The sequence below is a fragment of the Antedon bifida genome, chromosome 4 (genome assembly GCF_963402885.1).
Source record: "Antedon bifida chromosome 4, ecAntBifi1.1, whole genome shotgun sequence".
Taxonomy (NCBI): domain Eukaryota; kingdom Metazoa; phylum Echinodermata; class Crinoidea; order Comatulida; family Antedonidae; genus Antedon; species Antedon bifida.
In genome coordinates, this window is record NC_136229.1 from 17,483,983 (window position 1) to 17,498,315 (window position 14,333).

General features: G+C 32.6%; 3 protein-coding genes across 6 annotated transcripts in view; 1 reads left to right on the forward strand and 2 right to left on the reverse strand.

Moving 5' to 3' along the window:
• LOC144840596 (soluble calcium-activated nucleotidase 1-like) overlaps positions 1–14,333 on the reverse strand; it is a 34,438-nt gene that overhangs the window by 18,558 nt on the left and 1,547 nt on the right. The window contains exons 2-4 of one of the 3 annotated variants that reach the window (XR_013611938.1): positions 13,366–13,569; positions 12,016–12,792; positions 598–627 (exon numbers count right to left, since the gene is read on the reverse strand). Coding sequence is in view for 1 of the 3 variants with exons in the window: in XM_078696468.1 (XP_078552594.1) it covers positions 12,422–12,792; positions 13,366–13,569 (575 nt within the window). In the remaining 2 variants the exon portion in view is untranslated. Of the gene's footprint in view, positions 1–597; positions 628–10,574; positions 12,793–13,365; positions 13,570–14,333 lie in introns of those variants that run through there. The other 2 variants (XR_013611937.1, XM_078696468.1) reach the window with 2 other exon arrangements.
• LOC144840585 (cilia- and flagella-associated protein 52-like) lies at positions 18–8,568 on the reverse strand. 2 transcript variants are annotated; one of them, XM_078696451.1, is made up of 11 exons: positions 8,403–8,568; positions 4,733–4,932; positions 4,342–4,607; positions 3,758–3,857; positions 3,334–3,615; positions 2,943–3,055; positions 2,388–2,530; positions 1,815–2,112; positions 1,366–1,468; positions 825–959; positions 18–176 (listed from the first exon to the last, which is right to left on the reverse strand). In XM_078696451.1, the coding sequence occupies exons 1-11, from the start codon at positions 8,464–8,466 to the stop codon at positions 30–32; spliced, it is 1,851 nt and encodes a 616-aa protein (XP_078552577.1). In that variant the 5' UTR covers positions 8,467–8,568; the 3' UTR covers positions 18–29. The 2 variants fall into 2 exon arrangements, with proteins under 2 accessions (XP_078552577.1, XP_078552578.1); XM_078696452.1 differs by lacking the exon at positions 4,733–4,932 and having other exon boundaries at positions 8,403–8,464.
• LOC144840614 (NADH dehydrogenase [ubiquinone] 1 alpha subcomplex subunit 6-like) lies at positions 8,764–10,014 on the forward strand. The gene is made up of 3 exons (XM_078696496.1): positions 8,764–9,008; positions 9,364–9,479; positions 9,575–10,014. Exons 1-3 carry the CDS (start codon positions 8,870–8,872, stop codon positions 9,704–9,706), a joined length of 387 nt encoding a protein of 128 aa, XP_078552622.1. The 5' UTR covers positions 8,764–8,869; the 3' UTR covers positions 9,707–10,014.

Sequence of the window (14,333 nt, forward strand, 5' to 3'; positions counted from 1 at the left end):
ACTGTTTTGTTGGGATAGAAGAAGCGGTTTTAAAACGGGTAATCCCAACAGAGAATAGCGCCATCATGGCTAACGCTCACAATGATTTTCTGATTGGGGCATATTTTAAGCCGGTTGATGAATCCACTGTGACCAATTCCAACATGGGTGACTTCTGCTTCTTTATAATCCCATACCTATACAATCAAAAACAAAACAATCAGTAATATCTCATATCCCATTGCAATAATATAATGCGACATTTATATAGCGCTATTTCATGAAGATCAGAGCGCTGTCACATCGTGTCATCGGCAGCCAACTACGACGCCATTACGTCTGTTCATGACTGTGTGTGTGAACTAGTACACCGGGGTAACCCCCTACTCGTCTCGAAAGATATACTAGGTTCTTTAAAGTGCACACAACCAATATGCATACACTGAACCTACCACCAGAACCATGGAGCGAGTGAGCCTCGAACCCTTGCCATGTTATGGCTATGGATTATGGTTCCATTGTCTTAACCGCTCAGCCACTCACAAGTAGTACGTAAAGCTGTCTACAATATCAAACTAGTTTGACAAATGTGATGTGTTTAAATATGGTAGTGATAACATCATCATGTCCATATATGGGTACATCACACTTTTTTCCCCCATAATGTTTGATAGTGTAAACAGAGCTTAACATGGAACAACTGTGCAACAAAACTATCATTTTTTTAAACAATTTATTGAAATCTGTATTTGTTGTGTCCTCTAAAATTATGCTCAATGAAAGAATAGCAATGTACAAATAGACAGAACTTATGAATAGGGGTTAAAATTCAGGATAAATTTTACCTTTATCAGTCTATCTTTACTACCGGTTACAAAGTACTTCCCGTCACTTGCGATATCCATACCGTTGATTGACCCTGATTTTGATCCTTCTACTTCTCGAATCTGAGCACCATCAATGCATCCCCAGTACCCGATCTGAATGCACAAAATACAAAATATCATGAATCACTACTAATGATTGGTTTCCACAAGAGACGCAACACAAGGACATGAATGCAACACTATCACTTGTCATTTGTTGCGCTTATGTCCTTGCGTTACGTCCTAGTGGGAACTAAGCTTTAAGTCATACAATACTGGGTAAAGATAAATTTTTCCTTCTGAAATCAGAATCTTTGGTAAAATGGACCTCAAATTTAAAGTGGTGCCAGTAGATAAGTGTGGTGGTCCATATGGGGATCCAAGTGGGACCCAGACTTTCTCGGTCCCTCCTAAATTATTGAAAATTATTATGTAAAAGATAGGCCCAACAACGGCATTTCCTCAGGCCCCTTTTCCTCATGAAATGTGTCATTTACTGAGAATAATTCAACAAATATACCTTTCTGTCAGTTCCACTTGTAATAAGTTGCATTCCTCCAGGATGGTAGAAAACGCATTTGAATAAGGTATTGGCAAATATTACTTGGTTGCGTACAAATCGGCTAGAGAAGAAAAATAAACATTAGATACTGTGAAAAAACAGGAGGGAATGGAGGGAAGAGAAATGGAGGCTGAGGTAGTGAGTGTTCAGAAGACGGATGGAGCTATGGCGTATTGGAATACACAGGTCAAATTATGAACTGCAGAAAGATAAACGGAGGGCAGATGGCAATGCTTATCGTTAAAATGTAAGTTATGTCCTTCAGGAAACGTATTGTTACCATCATAGGTAATGATCTGATTAAATAAATCAGCATTTTACACTAAAACAGTACAGACTGTTTTTAACTAATACAGTTGCTAAAACACAGTGTGTGAACAGGGCCTATATTGTTAAAGATATCTTACATCAAATCCCAGATGATGCAGGTACCGTCGCTACTAGCACTGATACACTCCGTATCGTTCTTGTGTACTTTGATACACGATACGCTCCCTTTGTGTTCTTTCATCGCGTCCACCATTTTCTGTGATTCTGAGCCGATCTTCCAAACTCTGACCTGACCCTCTCCTCCACCACTCACAATACGTTTACAATCGGATGTTGCCGCAATTGCAGTCACACCCTTATTGTGGGCGTCTTCTATGCAGTAATGCAGGCGACCAGATTCTGGTAGGAAAGCTCGGATTTTTCCATCATTCCATGCTAAATAAAACATAATTATAAGAAAGAAATATATGAGACAATGGTTTAACCTCACTCACTCTAGTCGTCTCAAAAGATGTACTAGGTTCTGTAAAGTGCACATGAGCTAGATGTACACTGGACCTACGGTTTATAGTCCTTATCCGAGAACACCACCAGAACCATGGAGCAAGTGAGCCTTGAACCCTTGCTGATGTTATGGCTACGTAATTACTGTTCTACTGTCTTAACCGCTTGGCCACTAACTCAAAATTTATAAGATAAATGGTACATACCACTAATTATGGATCTGCCATCTCGCATGAAATCAATGGCGTGGCATGTGATATTAGGTACAGAAATGCGTAGCATCTCTTTACTCCCATGCCAAACACGAATATCGTTCTCCGAGCATGTAGCAAACAAATCTGAAGAACCACTGTTGATAACAAAATTTAACATCATTAAAATATAAATAAATTCTTACAATCCTATTGTAGGCCAAGGGAAGTATAAGGTGTAGGTGTAAAAAAGTTATGGATGGGAATGAAAAATTAGGCAGGGGAAGAAATTAAAGTCTGCTTTTATCCTGGTTTGATTGTTTGTATCATTTATTTTCCACACATTAACAATATAGAACAGATATTTATACTTTTTTAGAAAAAAAAATAGCTAAAACGAAGAATTCATTCGTGTGATTCAAAAGTGTAAGCATCTTTCAAATTCATTTCAGAGACGAATTCTAGCTATTTGAGTTTTCCGCTTCAGCGAAAACAGTTTCTACTTTTTGCAAAGTGAAAAATTGCGTAACCAATCAGAGATAATCAGGAAATCACATTTATAATACTTACAAAGGAAAAACTATGTCGTTGACTGGGTTTGAGTGACATGTGGAAATGAGATTATATGTGAACTCTGCGAAATTGAAGCGGTATGTCTGTGCATTTTCTGTTCCAACAAAAAACTAGAAATAAGAAAATAGTCATATTTGATTATTTAGATTTATTATTGTGTTACACAATACCTAAACACATTATTGCATTGTGATAGCTTTTGCTTACACCAAATTCTCTCTTTTTTCCCTCTCTTTAAAATGTATTTTACTATGCTTATTTCATTTTAACATAATAATAATACTTCGCATGCTAAATTAGGCCTATAGGCCAACAAAAATAGCTTCTCAGAAAATAGGAATTATAAATATTAACACTGGCTCAATTGTTTGATTAACTAATTACATACCTGATGGCCATTGCCACGCAGCGCAATCGATGTGATAGCTCCAGCATCGGCGATTTTGACACTTTTTACTTTCTTAAAAGTATCTCCTTTGATCAGTGCCACCGTTCCATCACCAGCCCCGACCAGCATTTCGTCTGTTTTAACAAGAGCCAGTGCGGTGATTCCTTTACTGTATTTGTTCTTTGCTGGTCCGTAGTGCCGGAATAGTTGTTTTTCTACGCTAACCTTTAATACGTCACCGCTAGTTGTGCCACAGTAGAAAAACTGATCGTTTTCTGATACCTACATTTTTTAATTAAAAAGGAAAATATATTGTAAAAAAATAAATTTATTAATATAAATAATATTCCACCTAATTTTAAGTGGGCATATGGTTAAAATATTCCTTTCATAAATGTTTAAAGAAAACGTTATTATCATTTACCTCAATGCTTGTGACAACCCGCTTCAACTGTCCCATGGTACAATCTGTTGGGCGAATCTTACGATTTCCTCTGTCTAGCTCCCACACACGCAGAGTACGACTGTAATAAATGTAATAGAAACTATTATAATAATCTGTGATAGCCGATTGCCTGTATCATAGGCAAATTCTATAATACAACGTCACATACAGTATTCATCCCATGTGACACCTGTATGAATCATAGGCCAGACACATGATGATACATAATTTTCCTATGTTACTGGAACAATTATGCCATATGTGGAGATACAGCACAAAGAATAAGGTGTCTATGGCACAAAAGGACATTTTATTCAACATTTCAGTAATAGAGAGCTTTACAATTTTTGACGAGTCGATATCCATTATTATTGTATATGACCTAAACAGCACAACTATGCTGAGGAATATTGAGGTGGAAGCATGTTCCAATGTCTGTATATTATGAGCACAATAAATTAAAGATGCAATACATAACATAACTTTTCCTAGGTTTCTGCCTAAATTTGGTTCAACTATTATATTCATAAATTAACCTTTGAACTTATTATAGTAATACTTACTCTCCTCCAGTTACAAAGATGTTATCATTAGAGTTGGAATATGCTACACAATATGTCATGCCAGCGCTTTTCAGGGCTGCTTGGGAACCACATATTGACTGTTTAGCCTTCACGTCCCAGATAACGACACTGCCATCATCTTGACCCCCAAGGGACAATAAGTACAGGTCATTTGGAGAGAATGCTAGCGATTGAACTTTGACTTTATGCAAAGAAAGACGACAGTAGATGTCATTTGTTTCATAATTCCAGATGATCAGATCAGCCTGTAAGAAAAAAAAACATTTGTAAGAGAAAAGAAGATAATTCTAATATGTTCATGAAAAACCAGTATAGGCCTAGGCCTATTTAAATACCACTAAGTCCATGACAGTGATGGCAGCAAACGTACTTTAAATCCCATATGGGTGACTTGTCCAGATGCAATATATTTGCCACTCTTTGAAATAGCCAAGCAGGACACATCATTGGTGTGGCCATTTAGATATCTCTGTTTTTTTGTTTGAATGTCTTCGATGATGACTACATTTCCTAGAGGGTAGATGATATGTTGTCTATCTGGATGCACTTTCAAACCAGCAGAAACTTTACCTGTAGAGTAAAAAACAACAAGAAAAGAAATATAAATTATAATTATTACAGTATTTATGACAGCAACATACAAAATGATTTTTTAATTTCACTTTTATTCTAAATGAAAATTAAAAAATCATTCATTGTTCAAATTGAAAATAGGACATTACGTTTGTTTTCGTTGAGGAAAACTTAATAATATTCATTTATTTTTATTGTTTAAAAACTGTATAATAAATTAAGAAACCCGTTACTCTGTAGACCAATCATCACTGATTGACAAGACTACTACTTCTGTGTGATTGGTACTACTGTATCTACACTCTGTGACACTGACCGTGTGTGTGCCAGATGTAAAAAGTGAGTACAGTGAGTGGTGAGGAAGGAGTATGGTCGAAGCGGCCGCCAACCAAAGCGGCCGCCAGTTTAATATCGTTATTTGTATGGAACGCCATGTGCGCTTTAATCTTTGATTGTCGTTGTCAACGCCATGGCCTATGGCGAGTTGAGTTACAGCTGTATGTATGGTCAAACCAATAAATATAAGCCAACTCATGTACTATCAAATCTTTATATTCTATAATAATTAAGTTTGCCTGCCGATAAATCAATGTATATTTTATTTGTATTTACTATTAACTAATACATATATCGAAATATATTTTGCCGAACCTTTATATCTCGTTTACATACTATTGAATCCTTATACAGTATTGCAATAATAATTTACGTATACGGTATTGCCGAATCTTTATATCTCGTTCATATACTATTGAATCCTTATACAGTATTGCAATAATAATAATTTACGTACGGTATTGCCGAATCTTTATATCTCGTTTATATACTATTGAATCCTTATACAGTATTGCAATAATAATAATTTACGTACGGTATTGCCGAATCTTTATATCTCATTTACAGACTTAATCGAATCTTTATACAGTATTGCAATAATAATTTACGTACGGTATTGCCGAATCTTTATATCTCATTTTTACATACTATCGAATCTTTATACAGTTTTGCATTAATAATTTACGTACGGTATTTCCGAATCTTGATATCTCATTTGACATATGTACTCTATTGAATCTTTATACAGTATTGCATTAATAATTTACGTACGGTATTGCCGAATCTTGATATCTCATTTGACATACTATCGAATCTTTATACAGTATTGCATTAATAATTTACGTACGGTATTGCCGAATCTTTATATCTCGTTTACATACTATTGAATCTTTATACAGTATTGCATTAATAATTTACGTACGGTATTGCCGAATCTTTTATATCTCATTTTTTACATACTATCGAATCTTTATACAGTATTGCATTAATAATTTACGTACGGTATTGCCGAATCTTGATATCTCATTTACATTTAACTATCGAATTTTATACAGTATTGCAATAATAATTTACGTACGGTATTGCCGAATATTTATATCTCATTTACATTTAACTATCGAATTTTATACAGTATTGCAATAATAATTTACGTACGGTATTGCCGAATCTTGATATCTCATTTACAGACTTAATCGAATCTTTATACAGTATTGCAATAATAATTTACGTACGGTATTGCCGAATCTTTATATCTTGTTTACATACTATCGAATCTTTATACAGTATTGCATTAATAATTTACGTACGGTATTGCCGAATCTTTATATCTCATTTACAGACTTAATCGAATCTTTATACAGTATTGCAATAATAATTTACGTATGGTATTGCCGAATATTTATATCTCATTTACATTTAACTATCGAATTTTATACAGTATTGCAATAATAATTTACGTACGGTATTGCCGAATCTTGATATCTCATTTGACAATGTACTATTGAATCTTTATACAGTATTGCATTAATAATTTACGTACGGTATTGCCGAATATTTATATCTTGTTTACATACTATCGAATCTTTATACAGTATTGCATTAATAATTTACGTACGGTATTGCCGAATCTTTATATCTCATTTACAGACTTAATCGAATCTTTATACAGTATTGCAATAATAATTTACGTACGGTATTGCCGAATCTTTATATCTCATTTTTACATACTATCGAATCTTTATACAGTATTGCATTAATAATTTACGTACGGTATTTCCGAATCTTGATATCTCATTTGACAATGTACTATTGAATCTTTATACAGTATTGCATTAATAATTTACGTACGGTATTGCCGAATCTTGATATCTCATTTGACATACTATCGAATCTTTATACAGTATTGCATTAATAATTTACGTACGGTATTGCCGAATCTTTATATCTCGTTTACATACTATTGAATCTTTATACAGTATTGCATTAATAATTTACGTACGGTATTGCCGAATCTTTTATATCTCATTTTTACATACTATCGAATCTTTATACAGTATTGCATTAATAATTTACGTACGGTATTGCCGAATCTTGATATCTCATTTACAGACTTAATCGAATCTTTATACAGTATTGCATTAAATAATAATTTACGTACGGTATTGCCGAATATTTATATCTTGTTTACATACTATCGAATCTTTATACAGTATTGCAATAATAATTTACGTACGGTATTGCCGAATATTTATATCTCATTTACATACTGTACTATCGAATCTTGGTTTTTATTATTAGTAATAGGGTGTGTTAGTTGTTCCATTGTAATACATTGTTTGTGTTTTCAATAAAGCAACATGGGACGCGCACCTAATGTGCAGCAGCACTATTGCTGGCCGTCAGTCGAGTTATTAGCAGAAATTCGCGTAATTAATTACCGTATCAAACAGACACTTTCATCTTATTTTAGTATTTAAAACTCATTTTCAATTGATCAATATTTAAATATCTGAAGTAATAAAATAGTGTAGGGATATTAAATAAATTGCTGTCATCATGTTATTGTAATTAAATTATGATTGCGAACACTACTAGTTACTTTACTAATTAATTAATATACAATAACAAATATTTTTAATTATTAATATATTTATATATTTTGATATACTTTATTGATTGGTTTATTTATATATAATTCTTAATAATTGGCTTATTATTATATTAATATACAATATAAACACCACAATGTATTTTATAGACTTTATTAAACATATGTATATCATTTAGAACAGTTAAAATAAGTAATCATCGATTCGCCATTTCGTTTAAAAGAACGTACGCGTATCACATTCAATCTGTAAAAAAAAGAGAATAAATTACATAATAATGTAGATTGTTATTTACGTCCGAGGTAAAGAAAACCTGTCGAAACAATGACAATCAAAGATTACAAAACAACGACAATCAAAGCGCACACGGCGTTCCATACAGATTACCGTTATTGAACTAGCGGCCGCTTTAGTTGGCGGCCGCTTCGACCGTAATCCGTGAGGAAAGGGTAGGCTAGGCCTATCTATAATTCTTCATTCATTCACACAGCATATACAATTGGCCCTACAGTATCAACTCACCATTAAATCCTATTATAGATTTAAGCTCAAGCATCTGTACATCTGATTCTCCATCACCAGCCATAGTTTCAGGTTTATAAAACACTTAATTTAGATAACTTGTTGCAGTCTTTTGACCCTTTCCTTTTGCTCTCTTTACAAACCTCCGCCGCGTAGCAGTTTGACTTGTTGCTATGACGGTTGCGATGGAGAGTGGAAATATTAAATACTTGTAGAGGGCGTTCAATGACTAGTTCCCGGCCGTCGGGATAATCCCATTTCTACATCATAAAACATTCAACCGCTTTTTTAACAATGAAAAGTAAAAAACATCCACGATAATTCAATATATCTATAGATTTTAACATAACAACACTGCTGATAAGCCAGTTTTAATTAAACAAATTAAGCATTTTACACAGGTATAATCATTTGTAATACTAGTATTATTTTTCTCTGGCAATTGTTGTCTCTTCGCCGCAATCAAAATGGCGTCGCCAACTCAAGCAGCTCGGATGGCTGCAGTCTCCAGAAATGTGAAATTAATGATGTCTAAAAATCCACAAGAGTCCAGAAGGCGGGTTATTCAGCTATACAAAGCATGGTGGAGAGAGGTTCCTCATGCAAGTAAGCCAACGTTCATTTATTGAACCTAATATTTGAACTAGGCCTAAGATAGTTAGTAAGCCTACTCTACATTCACTACACCGGTGGTGGGAGAGGACTTCAGTTGAGAGGAAGTCCGGATGACCCTTGACCCAAGGAGGCCTAGGATTTTTTTAGAAGTGGGTGGGAGGGGCAACCATTATTAATGACAATGTATGTATAAGAAAATAACTAGCCCCATGCCTATGCCTATTATTAGTAGTATTAATTTGTATTAATTAATGAAGGATGACTGGTTTTTAATTTTTTCAGTTTTTAATTAAGTTAAAAATAAATTCAAATGACCTATTTTTGTTGATGATTTTTTTCATTTCAGTTCAACAGTATTATTTAGACATTACTATTAAACAAGGTCGGGATAAAGTTCGGGAAATGTTTATGAAGAATGCTCACATTCGGGATACAAGAACTGTAGATTTACTTGTAATTAAGGTATGTTTTCTAGTGAAAATTACAAGTACATCTATGCAATTTACACTACTATATTCATATAGAAATTACTAAATCATTATTTTTTAATATTACAGGGTAAAATAGAGCTTGATGAAACCATACAAGTTTGGAAACAGCGCCCTCACATAATGAACTTCTTTGATAAGGATCCAAATAATATGATGGATAGCGATTTTCTAACAAAGTTTTACGAAGGAAAGCAATAATTAAATTAATGTGAGGAGGAGCTTAAAAATAATTAAAAAACTTTCTTTTTGGACTGTTAATGATATATTACAGTTAATTGCTGTAAAACAGAAAATTTCAATACTGTACATGATTTTTTCCATGTAATGTAGATACAGTAGTAAGCTGTCTATATAGCGGATGTCACATGGTGTTGTTGCCGTAAACAAAATATATTAACTGCTAAATAAATAGTAACTAGAATACGAGTGTTACAGATCTTGGGATGAGGTTGTTGAGCTGTTGTGAAAAAACGAAAATTAGTGTAATAAAAAAATGATTGTATTTATCTGTGTTTGGAGAGTTTAATGTTCATAATGATATTATCAGTAAACAAAGTGTTTGACCACACATCAAAGTTTTTGGGTCTCTTTGGTGAATGTAGTTTTTCTCATCAATCAATTTCATCAAAATTTGATTGTTTACTTTCATGGTATATATCAATTAACTGTAATATAATACCATCATGCAGGTAGAATATTTTAATGGATTTGATTGGTCAATCAAAAGGAAAAAATGTCTATTTCACAGATAACTCTATTCAAAAAGTGGTTACAATTTTGAGTTCTCTAATGGGTACAACTCGTATTTATAAGAATACAGAAGAACCCCTATTAAGGGGAAATCCCAAACTAGGTAATGAGAAGGCCTGTTACTTTGTATAGTTGTTGAGGGCTGTACATGATAATTTACACTGGGTGGGTGTAACAATGTGGTATGCTATATATCAACATGACTATTATAAAGACTCAATATCTTGTTTATATAGATAATACTATGGATTGATACATTTGGTCTAAACATAACAAAATGTATGATCAAATAACACAAAGAAACATTTATGTTATTCTAGTATTTATCTATTTAATAGCTGCCATATAACAGTAAAACAATTGTTGTCTCTTCAAATATTAATAATATGATAAACATTACTATAAACTGTATACTGAATTTTTAGATTTGTATATGTATTGTATCCCTATTATTTTACACTGATAATATAGCGTATCATTATATTCTTTTATTTTCAATTTTAGCATAACAATATTAGTTTTCTAGGATTGCCATATATCATAATCTTTTTAAAAATCAGTTATTTGTTATTAAACAATAAACTCTCATAAAAAAAGAATTAATAAAACAACAAAATAATTATAATACTATCATCATTATTTAACCATCACCAATATAATTCTGTACAAATTAGGTTGTAAAAATATTATACTATTAAATTTAGTCTAGAATATATAAAACAGAGTAAATAATCAATTTGAAATTGTTAACAAACCAGATAAACATTATCATCACTCAGAACAAATAATAGTTGATTTATAAATAATTAGAAACACATTAAGGATGCTTGCAGTCTTTATGTGTTTTATGATCTAATTTAATTATAGCAAGTCTTTTGTGAAACAGGAAGTTGTATTTATCAGAAACTACAATTCATTACAAAATAATAATTTTGGTTCAGTTAGCCTTGGGAAACATAACATTTGTAAGGCCTTTATTGAAATACCAGTACAATATATAACAAAGTTATAATATCAGAATCTACAATTCATTAAAAAATAATAATTTTGGTTCAGTTAGCCTTGGGCAACATAACATTTCAAAGGCCTTTATTGAAATACCAGTACAGTATGTAAAACAATTATGTTTGACAAATAGAGAGAGGATAAGATTGCACATTAAGAAATACTATTCTGTAATAGCCTACAGTATTAAGGTTTAAAGTTTTAATTCTATACTTTAATACAATATTTTCCAAAAGCATAACATAAACAATATCAAACTATGTCAATTCATATTCATACATAGACTATTATAAAAGTCTAATTATTACAATGTACACAATTGAAATTCTGACTAAATATGACTATAAATAAACATTTGACCAATAGAATTCACTTAATTAAAACCATGAAATTGAATTAAGTTGTTGCTCTCAAAATGTCCAGTTAGATTTTTTAATCATAAATTTACTGTACTCACTGAACGTATGTTACAGTATGAAAAATTCTGGGCTTATTTGCACAATTTATTTAAAAAAAACAAGCTAAATAAATAATAAAATTAACAAATATTGCCGTCAGGTGGTAGAGCATTTTGGCCCATAGGCATAGCTTGAATGAACACTCATTTATACTAAAAAGGGCCCTTTTCAAATCTAAGCTCTGTCTACACTATCAAAGTAGTTTGACAAAAAGTGTGATATGCACAAATATGGTAGTGTTATGTCCCAATATGGTAGTGCTATGACATCATCATGTCTATTTGGGCACATCACATTTTTTTTGTCACATAAAGTTTGATAATGTATACAAGGCTTTAAGGTAGAAACTAGCAGCAGAATTGACGATTTTTTCCTTATTTGACTCTGTTGAACACTCACTAATTTAGCATACTCTACTGCATAACTATTCCTGGAAAATTTAGGACCAGTATGACTGGCTTAATGACTTACTGTACGTAATGAAACCTAGGTGTCACTTTTCTGCTATATTTTGGGAAGCAACAATACAGAGTGATTTCTATGTTTATACACATGTTGAATATTTGGGCCATTCCTGGGCTGGCCAGCCTAAGTATAAAAGCCATCACCATTACTTAGTTAACCTTCGACCCTTTGCTAATCACTCCGTCAAGAAGCCTTACTTAAATTAGAACCAACACCATAAAGGATACTAATATTTTCATATAAATTCAATTCCTTCAAACTTGTTATCAGCAATTTTTTCATCTTTATAAATAATTACTCCTTTGATATTAAACGCTGTTATAAATGTTGCGATTTCTCCATGATTCTCCTCCGTTTTAAGCGCAACGATAATTTGATCCCTCGTCCCTGGAATAAACTTAAACGATGAATACCCACGTATAGCATTCAAGGTACCGATGCGAGTGACCGTGACCTGCTCGAAGTCTGCAGAGCAGCGTAGGAGAATGTTAGTAGCTCGGTGCTCATCTTCTACTTCGTCGTAACGTAGCGTGCTTGCCCGTCGCGGAAGAAAAAACCACTGCTGGTGATGTTCGCTCCAAACTCCTGATTCGTGAATCATATATCCTGAAATTAAAAAAATTGTATTAACTTTAAATAATAAAATTCAAAGATATGTGATGTTTGTGCTATACTATCTATATATTCAAAAGATTACTCAACACCCTCCTAGTTTATAAGAATGATGTAGTTTATCCATCATATAATTATGTAAACTTGCTGTTGAAAGTCAACTTTATTATCAACATTTTACAATTTTGAGCTATGTTTTGTACATTAGTAGAATCATTAAATAATACAAAGTGATAAATATTTAAATAAATTGTAATACATGTTACTATCTTTTAAAGTTTTGATTAAATAAATTGCATGCCATGTACAGTGTTGAAAATCTGAAACGTTTTGTGTTGGTCTAGCCTTTCCTGATCTGCTAATAATAAATAATGTCTGAGTGTAATGGGTGGGTTGAATAAATGTGACCTATATTATTCATATTCGATGTGGCTGCATAAATTAAGTGCCTGCCTCCAATATTTATACACATAAATCAATATTTTATTAATTTAAATAACAATCAAGGAACCAATAAAATAACTAATAACTTCATATTCCTTGTGGCTGCATAAATTATTTATCTACCTGGATATTCATATCCTGCACTTTTCCTCATGGCATTATAGTTCTTGGACCATTGGATATGTTTGACTTCACCTAAGTGACTGATCACCTTGACCCATTGGGGGTTTAGATTGACCAGCTCGCCTGTTGTGGTTGTCCACTCCTTTCCCAGACCACCAATATATAAATGCTGGTCCTTAACAGCCATCCATTCGGCTTTAAAACCTGTAAAATAATAGATTTAAACTGTATAAATTTATGAACCCTTGAAGCAAATTCATACCATAGGCTATTATAAAAGTATAATTGTTACAATGTACATAAAATGGTTGTTTTATGACTGTTATTCCGTTGTTATGACTATACAAAAAACAAAAAAGATGCTGTTTGCTGTTCTAGCAAGACGGTACTATCGTGATCCGTGGATTAAAATCTCTCGTATTTTAAGTATGGAAATCAGGCAAGCCAAAGCCATTACACAATCAAAGAAAAATCTTAACGATCACCTTAGTAGGCTATTTGATGCCGAATAGGTTTTCGACTCCAGTTCTACGACGTAGTAGAGGAGGATCCCATATGTATGTATGTATGTATGTATAAATAAACACTTGACCAATAGAATTCAATTAAAACAATGAAATTTAATTAAGTTGTTAATTTCAAAATGTCCAGTTAAATTTTTTAATCATACAGTTACTTTAAATTGTTCTCATGTGTCTCTAGTATCATTAGTAAACTCTTCATCAAATACAAATTTCAAATGCTAGATTTGAAATTAACAATTATGTAAAATTTTGCCTAACATGGGATTGGCGAACTTTAGACTAGACTTTACTACAGTAGATGGAAGTTTAATTTCAATTGTTGTCAATTTGTTTCTCACAGTTTTTTTTATTGGTTTAATAGTTGAGATCGAAAGATCTGAACCAAAATAAAAGCAAGATGCACAATAAATCAATGTTAGCTTGACACACATTCAATAAAATACA